Below are 19,228 nucleotides of genomic sequence, written 5' to 3' on the forward strand. Positions count from 1 at the left end.
ATAAGTTGAATAACCTGACTTGGCTTTGAGTCAAAACAAAATTTGACTAATTTGACGTGCATAGATGTACTGATTTAAAACTTATATATCACTGTCAATAATAAACATACATGTGTATGCATACGACGTAATTTAACGTAACATACACAGAACTAAACAATGTCTATGTGCACATGTATGTGAACAGCTCAGATCATGGGTCAATAAAGTGTTACACAGATGGTCAAAATTAAAGTACAAGATATTGCACTGGAAGTGGAACTACACTGTTGCTTAGTGTCTGTATGAAGCTACAAGGTGAAAATAGAAAAAGAAAAACACGATTCTTGACTTTGATGGGCTTTTTCTGCTCGTAAGCACACATTCTTCTACTCATCACAGCATGCCCCATTATTGAGTTTAAAACACCAATTAAATTTGTTTTGAATAAAACTCACAATTTTACAATAAGAATTTAGAGACCTGAATCAATTAGGTATATCCTACTTAGTTTGACTTTTGCAAAACTAAGTAATTACACATTTAATTGAATCAGTCAGACAGACGGAGACATAGAGAGACAGACAGAGGGCAAACAGAAATCTGAGAAAGAAACCCCTTTAAAAATGTTACCATGTTTGAAATGAAACATCGCAAGGTGAAGCCATAATTCATCACCTTTCAGTATGACGTCATGAGCGTGTTCCACACTTGAAATGACGTGTTTTTATCATGTTGTCAGCTGTACGGAGCTTGGAAGTATAATTTCCATTCAACGATCCGAGTTTGTTAAGTTTTAGCCTATTTTCAACGTCAAACACCATGAAACTATATATATTTGGAATCAGAAAATGGTAAGGAATAGATAGAAGTTGTTTTTAAGTGTCTTTTTTCATAAATAAAGATAGTGGTTATTTATCGGTTTTCTTCATTTTTAAGCATAATTATCAATACAAAACAACAAAACTATATAGTTTTAGATACAGGACGCAATAGGGAATACACCAATATACATTTTTTGTTTCAAATATTAGTTTTTAAAAATTTGAAAAAATGACATTGACATATTTCGAACAAACATTTCAATAACAAAACTTTAAGTGACCAAACTGAAATGCAATCCCATAATCCGGCCTAGATCTGAGATTGTGTGATAAGAAATTCGATCAAATTGATGAAAAACTGTAACTGTGAAAGTGCTGCCTCGACCTTTTGGCAAACGGTAAAATGTGACGTCATCAAACTGTCCTATCAATAAACGGAAAAACCTTCTATGAGAAAATCCAGTCAAAAATATCCATATCAAATTTCATAAAGATCCACTCCGTAGTTTTTGAGATATGATCTGCAGTGTGAAAAAACGCCCATAACGCCCAAAACGCAAACTCATTTGTCATGATTTGGTCGTGTTCTGCTGATACTATAATGTTTTTCTTTCCTAAAACACACTATAATAGTAGCCTTTCCCAATGTCTAAGCTAAAACTGACTTGTCTGTGTTGTCAATGATTTTGCTACAGTGTGAGAACACAATCTCACGCCCATAACGCTGTGACACGAACTCATTTGGTCGTGTTCTGCCGATACTGTAATGTTTTTCTTTCTTAAAACACACTATAATAGTAGCCCTTCCCAAATGCAATGCTAAAAATGACTGGTCTGTGTTGTCAATGATTTTCTGCGAGAATGCGATCTATCTGTTTGTCGCAAAGACCGTGTGACACGAAAGTTATGAGCGGAAGACAAATCTGCTGAGTGCAATTACATTTCAGAAGATAGTTGGTTAAAACAGTTTATCACTCAGACACGCAAAGGAACACTATAACTTTATTATTCAGGCCATATTTGCTTTCCTTTGTCATGTATGAAAGTACTGGCCTTGGTTGAAGAAAGTGACCTGTCGCTGTGCAACAAATTTGTCGCCATTTTCCGCCGTGTTTTGTAAATAAAACGTGTTTACTACCCACACATACAAAACGATGCTGTTGGTTCTTTTTATTTTCTTATTGTTTGATTCATGCTTAGCAGTTTAGTATGCTTTGTTTTCTTCTCAATTCAATGGATGGCTATAAAATAAGCATTTAAATGTGAAGGTGTTAAAATTACCCATGATCTGAGCTGTTCACACATACAACCACACATTAATTCCCCATACTTCCAAATTCCTTGGCAGTGTTGATGGCCTTGGATGACACATCTTCCAGAGTGTGGAGCGCAGAACTGTCCTGAGACGATTCCTCTTCTGAGGTCGACTTGCACTCTTCAGAATCACTTTCTGGAAGAGATTTGGAACTGGTTGATGTCTCCACCGAAGTAGAGCTGATGCTTTCCCTGCTTTCGGAATGGGGTTGAGTAGCTTCTCCTTGATTTTCCTTGTTCTCATCGGAAGGCTCAGCATCCTTCCCTTTGATGTTGACCCCCAGCCAGTTTGTCACAGAGCTGAACATTGTGTTGATTGTGTTGTTGATGACGTTCAGTTTCGACTTGGCCTGAAAGGTTTATAAACAGTCGTCACGTGACAGGATGTCGTCATTTTTGTTGTCATCATTTATATCAAACTAATTTAAAAAATAGTTTGGGATATCTGTTGAAACTAATGATGAGATAAAGTGATGAAGTGAACGGCACATTTTAAATATGTTACATATATTTTTAATCACGTTTAGGTAAGATGACAGCGAGACATTCAAACCAAGATGGCGACCTTCTTCGGAGAAGTTCTGCCAGTCATTTCACGTGCAGTCGATGATGAAGAAGATGAGGACGAAATCATTTCGGAACGATGGTAAGCACACCTGATTAGGCACACAATACCAGGGGCTGTTGTTTCATCTTGTTTAATTTACAGTATGATGTGTTACTGCAGTTTTAAAGCTTGTTTCTATAGACGCGCGTCGTCTGCTTTTGTGGTGCGAAGAACGAACTGAGCAGGGAGGAGAAAGATGGAACTGGAAGTAGAAGTGTTTGTGATCCACACGATGGTGCTGTCAGTGATATCACATTGTGTGTGTGTGTGTGTGTGTGTGTGTCTGTCTGTCTGTCTGTCTGTCTGTCTGTCTGTCTGTCTGTCTGTGTTCTATGTTGTGCCTTCTTATCTTATTAGCACGTAATTTCTCAAGTCTGAAAAGCATCCAAAGCTGATCAGGACTGTATCGAAAATATGGAAACTCAAGTGTACACACACACACAAATCATCATTGTCATACATTTTACACACATGTATCTAGTATATGGGTCATTCTCAGAAATGGTGGTACAGTGAGATCGAGTGAGTAGGGGTGACACATTTGAAATCATGAAAAAGTAAATTAAAATTATTTCTACCACGACTTTTTTCATCTGAATCTATTCCTGAGACATTAAAGCATTGTTGTATGTCAATAAAAATGGTTTCTATACGTTGGTGTTGTTTTTGTGTGCTTTTCAATTGCGAAGTTCGGCCGTTTCCGGATCGCCGAAGCGTTACACGACTTTCGTGATCAACAATATGTTCAGTCTCATGGCTAAATGCAAACATGCAAACACCAACAAATTACTGCAATCGACAGTCAGGAGTTCAGTCTTGGACGTAGCAACACATCTTTGCAAAAACTCACGCTGAATTTGAAGTTACGGGCTTCGAACAAAAAATTATGAATGTCGTAACGCATCGTATCCGGACTCGACGCGCGAACATCGGACAGCAATGTGCTCCATGACTTTGCCACATCACGGCTATTTTTAGCTCTTTGGCGCACAGGAAGTTCGAACAAGAAAATAGTCCTTTGAATCACAGCCAAATATTCACAGAAAACACCAGAATCATATCATTTGCTGAAACTCATGGCGTCGTTTCCCGACCTACGTTACGACTGAAGATAGTTTTTACTTAATTGTCGAGCCTGCAAAGCTTTGTCACAAACTTACACACCGCGGATGGCGACAATGTAGTGTCGGAAGGATATCGAGTGCAAACAGTCTCTCAAAGCGCGAAGTTTAGCAGAACAAAGCAGCCAAGCAGTTTTCGTATCCTCTGATTGTCGATGTTCGACATTCATCAAGTACTTAAAATGGGTAATCTGAACGCAACAGGAACTTTCAACAAATACAGCAAACTCTGACGAATTGTGTTTTGTGTAGTTATTTTGGGTCAGACGGGTTTTGCCGGCAGGAAAGGCCAAACAGTGCAGATTCATGTCTGTCGCACAGGAACCGAAAGTGGTTCAAGCATTTCGTTTCTGTGTTGCGACATTCACCTTAGTCAGTTCCAAATGTCATTTTTTTACCAATATTAGTTGAAGTCCTTACCTTTCATAACTAGAATGTGTTGGGTAGAACACAAAAATACTGCAGAACTGATAAAAAATGCACAAAGGATTGAAGGCTAAAGTTGGAATTTGGTTTCCATGTCACAACATTCATCACGTAAATTTTACAACACTTTAAAACGTCTCTTATTCAGCAACCAATTACTCTTTTTGTCTAATTTTTGCATTATTATGTATAGCAAACAATAGACTTCATAGTAAAAACAATTATTTTGTATTTCTTGACACTTTATTTTTTACTTTGTATGTGAGTCATTCTCCAAAACTGGTTAACAAAAGTGGGAATAAGGCCCAAAAATAAAACTTGACTAATTTGAGTTGAATTATTGATTCAAAGGTTCTTTGTTATCAGAATGACAGTTTGCAAGAAACAAAAAAGCAAGAAATACGTTTCCTTACAAAATACAAGTATCTGATAGGGGGGTATACCCGTCTCATTTTGTGCGCATCATCGTGACACAAATTTGTTAATACTGCAGCCATATTGAATGATTATATGTTGTACTAATTATAGCTTGACAAGAATGTATAAGTAGTTGTTTAAAAAAAAAAAAAATAAATAAATAATATTTTAAAAAAATAATAATTTTGTTTTAAATTTAATATAATTTTTTTAATTTTTTTTTAAAATATACCTTGGCACGTACATACAATATACATGTACACACATTTATATTGGTGACAGAAAAGGTTTGTGGACAGAAAAAGGGGAATAAGAGAGAGAGAGAGAGAGAGAGAGAGAGATCCTGCGTAAATGTGAAAACGTTGTAACAACCTTGAATTTGACGAGGTGTTGATTACGTAATTGACAATCACACATATAATACAAAAAAATTTAAAAAAATGTATAATTATATCAATTTTATTGTGATCAACAATATTCAGATCATGCAAAAACAAACACCATATACTTTGAAAAATCCGAAAGAACAACTGACAACATAACGTGCCGGATATACAACAATAAAGCTTAAAGCAAAAGGCAACTAAAGTACTGCAAGTGCTGTCCATATGTGTTTTATCTGCCACTCATGGAAACAAAGTGCACCTCACCAGGCTTTCTGTTCAATACCTGCAATATAAAGCTTATAGTATCAATCTTTGGATTGTATTATTACTGTCCAAGAATATAAACAAATTAACTTGCAATTCTATATGTGTTTTATTTGTATGCTATGCATGACCGCTTTACACTTCTCTTGCTATCATGATTGAAGAGTATTATAAGTAAGAAGACCCAATTTGTGTTCTTTCTAACAAGATATCATTTTTGCTATCAACAGCAATGGTGACATTCCTAATTGAGGGGCTATATTGCTCCCACACAGATGGTGCTTGGGATTGAGGTGGATTGATAGGGGTTTTTGAATGTAATAAACACCTTTGATTTAAAAGCAATAGCGACTAGTGCAAATATGAAACAAACATGATACGTTTCTCAAGTTAGAACTTCGATTGTCACATGAAGCATCAGCTTTTCACATAACACTGCCTACTTAAAGAAAAAACACACACGCAGCTTTCATATAAACAGTCCTCAACGTGAAAACAGCAATATGTCACTTCTAAAATGCAAAGCAAAACTGAAAACGTGTTGTGCATACAGGAGACAACCGTTCTAGGTTAACTGCCCCCCGGACAATTGCCCCCCGACAACTGCCCTCCTAGGACAATAACCCCTCGTGATAAATGCCCGTTGACCAATTGCCCCCCATTATTTGTTGGTGTTAACTGAGATATTAGGTGTTTTATTGCTGTTTCAAGGTAAATAAAGGTAGTTCACTTGTATGATTAACTCTTCATCGCTTTGACGCTTCCTGGTTTCGACATTAACAGACATACACAGATTCAAACAAATACACACACGCACAAACACACACATACACACACACACACGCACGCACGCACACACGCACGCATACGCACACACACACACAGAAAAACAAACACAGAAACACACAGAAACACACACACGCACACTCAAACACACACACACACACACAGTACACACACACACACACACACACAGGTTTGGGTTTGTGCGTCACTGAATAAGCAGACTATAATGCAGGTCTCTCAAAACGGTGCTTGAACCGCGTCCTGTACGCTTATATACGCACGCACGTACGCACGCACACAGATACACATTTCGAAAACACACGCATGCACGCGTTAACATTTCACGCACGCACGTGCAAACAGACACATATATAGACACACAGGGACAAAAAGACACACAAACACGCACGCACGTAGGGGAAGGGCTCCTAATATGGACCGGCTCCTAATATGGACCACCTCTTGATCTGACAAACTAACAGCGCTAGAGCGCTAAAAACAATTTCATTCGCTGTATTCACCCTCTCTGGATAACTTGCACATGTCAAAACAGTTGCAGAAACACAAACCTCAAAACCGTTAGGCTTTTTCTCTTTTTTTCACTTTTGGCAGCGTTCACTCTAAATTTGACGCCTAAAACGGACTCGTTTCTGTCCACAGCCAAAGCTTTTATCACACAAAAATTGCTATATATGACAGCTAAGACCGTATTTGTTACATTTTAGCAGTTTTGACCCCGAGTTTCTACTGCAAACAAAAAATAATAGCAAAATCTCAAAGTATGTGTGAGTCCCCTAATATGGACCACCTTCAACAAATCGAAGAAAATAAAAGCTAAAGGCTATTTTCATTAATTCATTAAGAAGCTTGCTGAAAATAACCTATAACTAGCCTTCGAGCTTTCAAAAAAAATATCAAATTGTCTTCTTTTTGTTGAAGTTGATAATTTCACTTATTTTCACTCTGTTTTTGATATGCTTCTTTAGTTTCCTGGTGTGCTTCAAATAATGCTCTTATCAACCCGAAACAGATAAATCTAAAGCATATTTGAATTAGTCTGACATGCACAATAAGTTGTATCATGTTATTTTGAAGTATAGGGGGCTTTTGACAGTGATTCGTGAAGCCCGCTTCACTGGTCCATATTAGGAGCCTGGGCGCCTAATATGGACCATTTGTGATTTTTTTCTGTATTTAATTTTTGCTGAATGTCTATCAAAGCTATTTCACTCTAATTAGGCCTAACGGTTCACTTAAGAGAGAAGGACTACCAAACACAAAATGAAACTTCTTCGCAAGAAAACAAGCTAGTTATTAGCATGAAACAAAAAGTGGTCCATATTAGGAGCCCTTCCCCTACTCACACGCGCACGCACTTACACACACTCACACACACAGAAAAACACACACAGAAAAACAAACACAGACGCACACACATACACTCACACGCACACACGCACGCACACACACACACATACACACACACGCACACAAACACACAAACACAAACACACACACATACGATTCTGGGGAGGGAGGGGGAGGGGGTATTCGGGGGGCAGTTGTCCGGGGGGGGGGGGGGGGGGAGGGGAGCGGAGCGACTGTCAGCCCAATGGTTTGGCGCATTTGTCGGGGGGGGGGGGGGGGGGGGGGGGGGGGCAATTGTCATAGGGGCAATTGTTCAGAGGGCAGATGTACAAGGGCGAATTGTCCGGGGGAAAATTACCCTTCTACCGGAGACATCATTCACAACACGTCTCTTGTTGTCACTGGTGCGCACAAAACTTGGTCACTGGATAAAGCATCAGATTCATAATATTCGCTTTTGAGAATGCAATACAATGTCATAAGTGAGCAATCTAGGTGAGCATACACCTTTGTTTTAAGAAAAGGTTTTATTTTAAATCGCAAGATTCCGAAGATGCCGTTACGCTCACTTCATGAGATTACAGGACTGACAAGCGAAACCCGGTGGGGCTGAAGAACTTCATGGAATTCACACTTGCGTGATTTAAATTTGATTTTTTTTTTAAAACATGCTTATAAATGAATGAGCGACAAAATAATACCAACCTTGTCATGTGAGATTCCCAGGAGTTCAAGCAATCGGGGTCTGCATCTCGCCGGTAGCAGAGGGCGTTACGAACGCAGCCGTCCAAAATGTCAACTATGTACACCTTCTTTTTTCATGAATTACGTCATTATTCACGACAAATTGTGAACAAAACGTCATGCATCTGTATGGCGGGGTGATTAACAAAGGTGCAAACATGAAAATGTATGCTTTCATTCAGTTGAATTGATGCTAGCTTATTATGAAAACGGCCGTTACGAAGCCATCGCGTGTGACACAAAACACTCTCTGAGACATCAAATTCGTCCAAAGTGTGTCCTCGGTTGAATGAATGCATTTTCTGCATCTTCAAGCTGCACTTGTTGACTTGATCGTAAAAAAAATAGTGATTATAAAGAAATTCATTTGGTTACAGAGGTCGGAAAAATCTAAGTGAGCGTGACAACATTCGATGCGTACGTAAGGCTGTTTTCAACTTCATTTTTGGGGGTCTCAAACACAAAGAAAATAACAACAATTGCACAGGAATGAACCTTTATCGTTTCACAAAGTGACTTTCCAACAAATCATGCATAATGAATTTATCGTGTGACAATGGACCGTAGCTTAATATATGTACCGAGCCTGTTCCCATTTTTCTGACGCCATTTTTGTTGATTTACTGACATTATTACACTATATTAAATATCAAAATACAAATATGTTCATTCATTTTGCTGTGGGTGCTTCTTCAAACATATCTTTATCCACATAAACAGGGGGAAAGGTCTGACCATATTTGCTTCTGTAAAAATTTTGTTTTAAGTGACCGACCTAAGAATTCACCAGCTTTGGAGAATGACTCTTGTAACACTTTGGACCACCATTTCTGAGAATGACCCATATATATGACATCTATTTTTTAAGATGCCTTAATTCACTGCACAGTTGATGTACCTTTAGTTGGCCTCTTTCATTTCAGTGACTCATTCATTCACTGGTCAAGTCGAATACAGGGTGCCTTGCTGCATATCCCCAACAAGAAGCTGGAGTGTAACATACTGATCGTTGCCATTGGGCCCGCTGCTGTTGGTGAGTTTTTACTTACACATGTATACGTGGTCAGGAATCTGTCAAGGTGTCCAAATACAAAAATCCTGTTCTGGATACTTTTATTACTTTGTATTTTATTCTGTTTTTAAATGACTACAATATAAACAATACTGTTATGGAGTATTCCTCATGCAGATTCTATCCATACCAAATTTATGTCTGTCAGTCGTCTGGATGCTGAGAAAATTGACTGTTCAAGAAAAAAAGCACCTTTTTGAGCACACAAGGCGTTATGCGAAGCGCATGGTACATTGGGCATTGAATAACCAAGTTACTGAAAAGGGTATCATCTCAATCTAATTTTTAATAGGTCCAGAAATGGATGGAGAAACATATGTTAGATTAATGAAAGTTTGATCTGAATATAGGTTTTGGATTTTGAGCGTTCTTTTTTAGCTGGTCTGTATGTTACATTTGGTGTAAATAATCATGAAAAAAGGTAAACCATCTTAAAAAAATGTTCCTGGTCAAACTTACTTAAAAATCATTGCAGAGGAAGGTCATTAGGTAGGATGATTGTAATTTTTTTTAAATTGAGCGAAAAAGTTGTGTTTGTTGTAATTTAATTGTACTTCTAAGTTAAAAATATGCGTTTGGTGTAAATGAAATTGTATCTACTTGCCCAAACAAGTTTTGTCACAGTCTTTAAATAATGGCATAATACTCAAAAGTGTGTGTTTTCTTATACCTCAGACACCTGGTAATTAAACTATGGTCACAGGATTCCTAGTGCTTGCACCTGTTGGCTTGTAGAGAGATTTAAGTGAGGCCTTCTGACAAGGGTGTAAATGTAACGTACATACTGAGAATACTTGAAAATGACAATGAATTTGTTTTAGAGACAGAAGATAACTTATCAGTGCTTAAGAACAACCAGCATTGAACAAGACCAAACCTTTGTTTCAACATGAAAACAAGCACACTGAGTGACAAAATTTACCTCAGAAGGACCACTGTTGGGACATTTTGGTGTAAATGTAACATACATCACCTTGTTTTTTTACTGAGACCATATGCAGCACATAATAATGCTAAAAACAGCACATAACAGTCTGTATGAGCTAAATAAAAGAGAAATTACCCTTCAAATGAACCTGCAGATCTTCGGAACCTTCTGTATGTTACTTTACACCATCCTTTTGTGTAAAGATGTACACACAACCAAAAAGGCACAACCATTAATTTAACCCTTTATTTTGACTTGAGACAGGTAGCTTAGAACAAACAAGTTAGAAATACTGTTTAACTGATGTGAGCATCGCCCATTAAATGTAAATTCAGTACCTTGTACTTGCTGTTTGGTGTAAAGTAACGTACAGATCATGGGTAAAATTAACATTTGGTACTATAGTGGAGTACCAACCTGACTATTCTATCGTGAAAAGGATTTGTTACAATTTCTTGTTTGTAACTCAAAAAACTGCGGACCAAAATAGTGTAAAAATATTTAAAGAGGGTGATTTAATAATAATTTCTACACCGCTGACCATGCTTTTTTCAAATTACATAATAACCTGATGATTGAGGTTAAGGTTTGCAAAACAAATAACATGAAAATTTACTGGAACCTTTTCTGCACTTCCATAGAGAATTTCATTGTTTTAAAAACAGTGTAAATAGGTAAATGTTGAATTGTATCTTTGATTCTGGGCTTTGGTGTAAAGTAACTAACGGATAAATGATTTTGCTTATATTGAGACAGGAGAAACTTTTTTCAAGTGTTGCTTTTGTACAGATCAACTCTACATTCAGCCATCAAGCCATTGGATAGTGAAACAGTTGCCTAAAGCTGAACCTAAGGAAATGACAGCACCTTGAAATTATGTTATGGTGTAAATGTAACATACAGTCATTTGTGCTTTATCTGCAAATATTTAATAAACCGAACACTTGACTGGAAAATAAAATGCTGCAATTGAAGGACAGGAATACCGAGATGTTTATTCATGTAAATTTAAGGAGGTTTAAAAAAGTCTAAAAAAAATTGTAACACTTTTTCGACTCCTTGACAGATTCTTGGCCATGTATGTTTATATTTCATAAAACTGTGTACCTAGGAATTTAAATGTATCAGAGAATAAAGTTAAATACAGATGCTGTGAAGATGTAAACACAAAATCATTAAAAAAAAAAAAAAAAAGACCTAAAAGATTATGATACTGTTTACAGGATGATTTGCATGCAGTTTTGTGCTCTGCTAATATGAAAGAGATCGAGTAAACAACCATCATATATATATCTTATTTAATAAAGACTTGGAACCCTATTGATTGCACTAAATTCTTCTTATTTCATTCATAGGATTTACCGACACTTGCATCAAGCATGGCGATTACTACCTGGTGGCTAACATCTTCAGTGGGCTGAAAGATGACGACCGTCAGACGTTGACGCAAAACGCTCCAACAGACAAGACTTGTTACCTGTACCGAAGCAATGAAGATGCTTCCACCTTCATCTGCCTGTGCAACATGGATGTGGCAGTAGAACAGTGTTATGCCTGGGTTAATGAAGTAATGTGTGCACATGTTTTACCACACTGAAAGACAGTAGCTAGAACACTCACTAGGGGGTTTATACAAGATCGTTGTTTTGAAAGGAGAAATTTAAATCTGTCTGTTATAGTTCAAATGTTTCTCCTTTTTCCACAAAAAAGCAACAACAACAAAACAAACAGACAACAAACAAATTGCAATAGAGAAAGGAAAGGAACTGATACTGTTTCTTGCTTCCTTCTTTCAAGTGAACTGGGGAATTACCTCCCTCGTGAAGACTGTACGTGTATTTGAAAGAAAAGAAGCAAAGCATATATCACATAGTTTTGCTAAACTGTAAATTCTATTAGAGTAACGTTGCATGTTAATCTGTGAAAGAGAAATGATTACTTTATTGTATATTCCACTGAAGTTTTACTAAATCTTTTATTCTGTGACTTGGATGGACTTAACTGAAGTTAACATCATTTCACATATTTTAGAGGCAGTTTTAAAGGTGGTCGTCTACATTTTTGCTTTTTTTCAATAATCTTATGGTTAGATTTCGCTAAAAAGTTATGTCAGATGATGAATGAACCATGAGGAAAAAAGTTATAGAACAAAAAAATATATGTAAAAAAAGATTTTATTTTTAGGTAGCGTGACTCACGCTTTCAATATTTTGTTTTCTGTTTGCTGAGAACACGTGCTTTGCCTAAAAATACTGACCAATCAAATTCATGTCACTATGCTTATAGCCACGCCCAAACAAGTGCAGCAACAGTTTGACACTGGAGCGCTGTCCACGCTTTTTTTTAAACGCACGAAATGCACGGGATTTGAGAGGAGTTTTGCGCTTGGCATTTTCCAAATAAGGATATCCTACTATGAGTACTACGCTGGAATACTACAATGAATTTTCAAACGGCTACACTGGCTTCGTCTTTCCTGATCGAAAGGGGGTGTATTGTTGATATTTGTAGATAATAGACTGCATTTTAATGGTCAAATGGCGATTTCGGTATAAAAATGTAGACAAGGACCTTTAAGTAAAAAAATGTAATTTAATTCCTCTTTCCTTTTCATTTCCTTCAGCTATTTTCAGGCCTTGACACTGATGATGCCGACGTGGTTGTGCTGAACACATCACCGACAAGTCGTTTCACTTGTGAGGTTCCCACATCAGACATGCCATGTCCATTCCTCCGTGGCCTGAAGACCAATAAATTTTCTGGTGTACCTTTCTGCCCTGTTTTAGAACAGCCCAACTTAGTCACAGGACTTGCTGCACAGAGTAAGTGGCACACTTATATATTGCAGTATACAGCTGTATTTTCTGTGAGTGTGTGTGCGTGCCCAAGCATGTTTGTGTGTGCTTGCATGGGTGATTGTTTGTGTCTTTCTGGCTGTCTGTGCTTGCATGGGTGATTGTTTGTGTCTTTCTGGCTGTCTGTGCTTGCGCGCATGAGTGTGCTTATAATTTGTATGCATGGGTGATGTGTTTCTGTTGTTCCTTTATTGGCTTTAATTTTTGTCCTTAATCACTTTATAACAAGTGTTGACCTTAACGGGGTCAAGAAGCCGCCCTTGGTAATATGGGGGTGGGACACGGAGACAGACAGACAGAGGGAGGGAAATTTTTTTTTTAAATGAATAAATTATTAAAAAAAAAAAAATTTTTTTAAAGTAAATAAATAAATTTTAGAAAGAATTAATTAAAAAAAATTAAATGAATAAATTAATAAATAATTTTTAAAAAAATTGACCGAGCTCTTTACACGTGGTGACATGGTAGACAAACAAACACCTGAAACCCGGACAAACAGGCAGAGCAAATCCAGTAAGCACCCTTTACAAGGCGGCTTAATAATCCAACGCATGTTCGCATGCTGTCAGTGATAGAACGAGACCCGAAGGGAAGTAACTCATTACCGCCTCTTTCCAAAGTAAATGACGTACACACTTTTGCGTCACTTAACCTTCACAGTACCAATGATATTACTCATGAACCGCCCATACTTTCTAAAGAAATATTCAACATAAAAAGTATCCTTCTACACAACCCACGCCATCCAAATAGAAATAAACAAAGTAAAATGCCTTCTTTAATTCAAAAGTGGGTCGTCCACAACCCACCACATATAGACTGTGTAGTTCAAATGACGTCACTATTTATTTGTTTATTTACGGAATAATTCTTCAAAAATCGGTCGTTATGAAGGATCTATGGTGTTTGAGATTTACATGAAGTCTCGATCAAAAATCCATGTCCCACCCCATATTACCAAGAGCGGGCTGGACTGCCGTGCTATTGTAGTGTACATGTGCTCTTTTGTGTGTTGCATTCAAGGCGGGGCTAAAAACGTGTTTCTTCTGAACGACTGGGAGCAATTGGGGGGGGGGGGGGGGGGGGTTGATGAGAGGTAGAGAACTGAGAGGCCTCAATGAGCCAAAAATCAGTAACGAAAACAAAAACATAAGCACACGTAAACGAAACAGGACACACAAACGTAGACGAAAGACTTGAAACAATCAAAGCATGCGCCACACACGCGAAGACACACACAATAACTCATTAATACACATACTGACACGCAGACACAAGCATCCAAGAACACACGCACACATGCGAACACTCACACACCCCGCACACACAAACACACACACATAAACACACACACACACACACACACACACACACACACACACACACACACACAAACACACACAATTAATCAAATTCCTCATTTCAATTTCTGTTGTGATACTGATAACTCATCACGAGGAATGCAAGTCGATTTAAACAATTTGATATGACCACCAGAAAACAGTTGCACGGGAAAACTTGCAGAAAGTTGTACTTTCAATGCACATGTTATCTCTGTCGGTTTGCAAAAAAGATAATACATTCAGATATGCATTGCCAATCACACTGCTGTGAGCATAAACGATCTTGCTCACGAATGCATGCAGCGCACAATGCCGTGACATGGCCAAGCACTCGGAGGGAAGTAACTCGGATTCTGGGTGCGGGAATTCCCACAAACATAGGAATCTGTCAGTTGGTTTCGTCCCCTGGCACGGTTTGTAAAAGCGTTAAAAGCTAATATCTTCTGTTTGGCTACCGTTAGGAATGTAATTTTTTGCATACACCCGTCTAACCCTATTCCTTACAATTTCACGAAATTTGAGCTTAATTGACCCAGAGATGCAAGTCTTACCCGACTTGTTTGTAAGACATTCGCCCGCCCGCCTCAAACAAACAGACAGAGCAAATCCAGTTAGCCCCATTATACTAATGGCGGCTTAAACATGAAAACCCATGTGTGGGGCTGAAATGAAAACCCATGTGTGGGGCTGAAATGAAAACCCATGTGTGGGGCTGAAATGAAAACCCATGTGTGGGGCTGAAATGAAAACCCAGGTGTGGGGCTGAAATGAAAACCCAGGTGTGGGGCTGAAATGAAAACCCAGGTGTGGGGCTGAAATGAAAACCCAGGTGTGGGGCTGAAATTAAAACCCAGGTGTGGGGCTGAAATGAAAACCCAGGTGTGGGGCTGGAGTAGAAATGAAAACACTTAATGGGGCATGCCCTCCTCTAGAGAAGCACCCCTAAAGCTGAGTAATGTTTGTTAATTTGTACATCAAAAAAGATTTTATCCATGCGTTTAAGAATGACCGTAAAAGTGTATTCATGCAGATCTGTGTACAAATTCCATTCCTAAAAACTTGTCTTTGCAGATCTGCAGAATTTTTACAAAAATGTTTCAGTGTTGAAATGAGTACAGTGGAACCCCCATTTTAAGACCTCCAAATTCTGAGAACATCAGGTCTTAAAAAGGAGGGAGTCTTAAAATGGGGGTAATTTTACAGAGGTTATGAACAGAAAGTCTTAGAAAACAAGGTCTTAAAAAGGAGGGAGTCTTAAAATGGGGGTAATTTTACAGAGGTTATGAACAGAAAGTCTTAGAAAACAAGGTCTTAAAAAGGAGGGAGTCTTAAAATGGGGGTAAATTTACAGAGGTTATGAACAGAAAGTCTGAGAAAATCAGGTCTTAACAAGAAGGGCAAAGCCCATACGACTCACATGCTTGACCTTGATCTTTACATAGCAATGACATCATACACTAAGAACTGCTTTACACATTTTTCCTACCAAAATACATGTGACCTTGACCCAAGGTCAAGGTCATGCAACACAAAGCTGTTAATTCAAGACATAGGAAGTACAATGGTGCTTATTGGCTCTTTCTACCATGAGATATGGTCACTTTTAGTGGTTCACTACCTTATTTTGGTCACATTTCATAAGGGTCAAAGTGACCTTGACCTTGATCATATGTGACCAAATGTGTCTCATTATGAAAGCATAACATGTGCCCCACATAATTTTTAAGTTTGAAACAGTTATCTTCCATAGTTCAGGGTCAAGGTCACTTCAAAATATGTATACAATCCAACTTTGAAGAGCTCCTGTGACCTTGACCTTGAAGCAAGGTAAACCAAACTGGTATCAAAAGATGGGGCTTACTTTGCCCTATATATCATATATAGGTGAGGTATTGAATCTCAAAAACTTCAGAGAAAATGTGAAAAATGTGAAAAATAGCTGTTTTTTAGACAACATCTATGGCCCCTGCGACCTTGACCTTGAAGCAAGGTCAAGATGCTATGTATGTTTTTTGGGGCCCTGTCATCATACACCATCTTGCCTAATTTGGTACTGATAGACTGAATAGTGTCCAAGAAATATCCAACGTTAAAGTTTTCCGGACGGACGGACGGACGACTCGGGTGAGTACATAGACTCACTTTTGCTTCGCATGTGAGTCAAAAAGGAGGGAGCCTTAAAATGAGGGTGATTTTACAGAGGTTATGAACAGAAAATCTGAGAAAACAAAGTCTTAAAAAGGAGGGAGTCTTAAACTGGGGGTAATTTTACAGAGGTTATGAAGAGAAAGTCTTAAAAAGGAGGGAGTCTTAAAATGGGGGTAATTTTACAGAGGTTATGAACAGAAAGTCTTAGAAAACAAGGTCTTAAAAAGGAGGGAGTCTTAAAATGGGGGTAATTTTACAGAGGTTATGAACAGAAAGTCTTAGAAAACAAGGTCTTAAAAAGGAGGGAGTCTTAAAAAGGGGGTTCCACCGTAGTGCCACCTTACTTCAGGATATGTGGTGGGTTTTTTGTAACGATATTTGCATTTTTGTCCTCTGGTCAGTTCTGACATACTGCCAGGCGTACAGCATGAAAGCTCTACTGTACCAGTGTTACACAAAGGCCAGGAAACTGGTTGACCTGGAAACCATGAAGGCCTTCACGCCCTGTCTGGAATCCACACCCATTAGAGACATCATTAGGGTAAGTCTTGATATTTTTGCAGCATTTTTGTGTATGTTAAATGCGCACACATTTTGCATAATTTGTTTTGATTCGTTATTTCTTTAGTTGTTTTGAAGTAAATAAATGGACATGTGCAACAAGTGCAAGTGTTGCGTGATGCTTTTATGTTTTGTTTTGTTCATAGATGTATAGTTTTTCTGTCCATTCAAAAAATGATAATGTGTGGACAATAAATTATCTTGTGTCTTATGGCACTTCTTATGATACAGAAAATTATAAAGGCCATAAGAGAAAAGAAAATGACTTTAAAAAAAAAAGGGGGGGGGGGGGGGGAGGTTCTCTACTAACCAAAATGAAAAGAATGCACAGACAGACAGACACACATCCAACCAGCAACCCCAACCCATACATTTATCTCCTCAATGCTTACATTTTATGCAATAGTTTGTGTAACCCTCTTAAATCAGAGACAAAAACAACTTTCAGGGGAAAAAAAGAGTAGCACTTCATGCATTCTCTAAACTACAGTGGAATCTTTAAAGTGATGTCATTGACATTGAGAACTGATGTGGACTTATGGAGGGTATTTTTATGTTTGCAGAAAAACCCTGAGGCAGATAAACAGCTGCGAGATATTGCACAGAAACATGAAGTTCAGGACACGCTCTACTTGTAGCAGAAACTGGTGTTTCCATATAAATGTTATAGCATTGTGTATGTATAGTTGTTTTGCATCACGTTTGTGTTCGATCATGTTGTCATTAGACATGGTCAATGTCTTCACAGTGCTGTGAGACGACTACTAAGAGTGGAGAACTGCTTGAAAATGTGCAGAGATTGTGGAGCCTATGTTTTCTGTCATTTGAAACAAAAAGGTTTGAATTAAGTCAAGATGGGTTGAATAAAGTTTGATGCAGTTTAGATCTTCTCCTTTACATCAGAAAATAGGGTGTGCAAGTAGGGGGAATGGAGAGAGAGTCAAGGATACTACGTTTTATCTCTTTAGTGGAGAATCTCAAAAAGCGACAAAAAACAAATGCAATTAGCTATTGTAATTGAATACCTTAATTTTGTGGTTCTTTTTTGTATGCATGCAGCTGTGTGTGTGTGTGTGAGATGACAGTGTTAAACAGTTGGAAAAGACAGAGTAAAAGTGAATGCAGGAGACTGGTTTGCTCTTGTTAAAATGTCTTCTTCATTATGCTGAGTAAATAAAGATGTATTTTGCAAGTTTATCTTAAATTTCATATGCTTTGTGTGTGATCGCATGAGTGTGTGTGTGTAACAGAAATATGAACACTCTATACCATAGCAGTCAACCACAGTCAAACTCTTCTTTAAAGTCTAAAAAGCATGCTTGTGGTAGTTCTTCGTCTTTAATTTTACACAAACAATGTTCCGTTTCACAAAAGCAAACCTGCATTTCCTCCCGCAGTGGGGCACTGCGGTTATGAAATTAAAGGCCCCTCCTGTTTTTGGAACCGCAGGAGCTTTCTAGTTTGCTGTTAGGTATATTTTTGGTTCCTCTTTCCTGTCATGCTCTCTTTTTCTTCATGAATTCTTTTCTTTTTTCTGCCTTCTTGCTCATTCACCTGTATTTTTTCCAAAAATCTCTTCTCTTGCCGCTTGTCTCGCGATTCATGTATAGTTTAATCTGTTAGTGTTCTGATGTAAGTCCAGCAGTAGATAGGTTAAGCCTATTTTAACATACTGGAAACTGGTAATCTTCCAGTAGGTATTAATTTAGTTTTACTAAAGCCTGCTGGGACACAAGTAATGGGTTAGTGCATTTGTAAACAGGAATCGCTTGACAAGTGGCCCCCTTCATCCCCCCCTTCCTCGTCCTGATATGGCTCTACGTAGTCGGCTGGACGTTAAGCAACAAATAAGCAAACCTGCATTTCCAAACTTGTTCAGGCATGGAAATGGATAAAATGCCAATGTCACACAGTTGTACAATTCGCAGTTCTCTAATGCCACTGAATTGTTTGATCTTGTAAACTGCAAAGCGGGGAAAATCTTTTCTTACAAGACAGGCTTCTCCCTTTCACATCTTTCTCTCTTACACACACACATTCGCACATGTGCACACACTGACATATGCACACACACACATTTCATCA

General features: G+C 38.1%; 2 protein-coding genes across 5 annotated transcripts in view; one reads left to right on the plus strand and one right to left on the minus strand.

The window, feature by feature from the left end:
• The window catches only part of LOC138962061 (synapse-associated protein 1-like), a 58,808-nt gene extending 56,315 nt beyond the window's left edge, over positions 1-2,493 (minus strand). For all 4 annotated transcript variants that reach the window (XM_070333767.1, XM_070333766.1, XM_070333765.1 and 1 more), the window contains exon 1: positions 2,134-2,493. In XM_070333767.1, coding sequence (XP_070189868.1) covers positions 2,134-2,425 — 292 coding nt within the window. In that variant the 5' untranslated portion in view covers positions 2,426-2,493. The remainder of the gene's footprint in view (positions 1-2,133) is intronic.
• Positions 2,494-2,643: 150 nt separating this feature from the next.
• Positions 2,644-18,340, plus strand: LOC138962064 (proteasome assembly chaperone 1-like). Its single transcript, XM_070333771.1, has 6 exons — positions 2,644-2,763; positions 9,160-9,269; positions 11,592-11,803; positions 12,860-13,058; positions 16,984-17,123; positions 17,707-18,340. The coding sequence occupies exons 1-6, from the start codon at positions 2,675-2,677 to the stop codon at positions 17,779-17,781; spliced, it is 825 nt and encodes a 274-aa protein (XP_070189872.1). The 5' UTR covers positions 2,644-2,674; the 3' UTR covers positions 17,782-18,340.
• The last annotated feature ends 888 nt before the right edge of the window (positions 18,341-19,228 follow it).

The sequence above is a fragment of the Littorina saxatilis genome, linkage group LG3 (genome assembly GCF_037325665.1).
Source record: "Littorina saxatilis isolate snail1 linkage group LG3, US_GU_Lsax_2.0, whole genome shotgun sequence".
NCBI classification, from domain to species: domain Eukaryota; kingdom Metazoa; phylum Mollusca; class Gastropoda; order Littorinimorpha; family Littorinidae; genus Littorina; species Littorina saxatilis.

Coding starts and splice junctions, on each gene's coding strand:
- LOC138962064 (XM_070333771.1), top strand. CDS start 2,675: ATGGCGACCTTCTTCGGAGAAGTTCTGCCAGTCATTTCACGTGCAGTC. Junction 9,270..11,591: donor CATTGGGCCCGCTGCTGTTG/GTGAGTTTTTAC, acceptor TTTCATTCATAG/GATTTACCGACACTTGCATC. Junction 17,124..17,706: donor CCATTAGAGACATCATTAGG/GTAAGTCTTGAT, acceptor TTATGTTTGCAG/AAAAACCCTGAGGCAGATAA.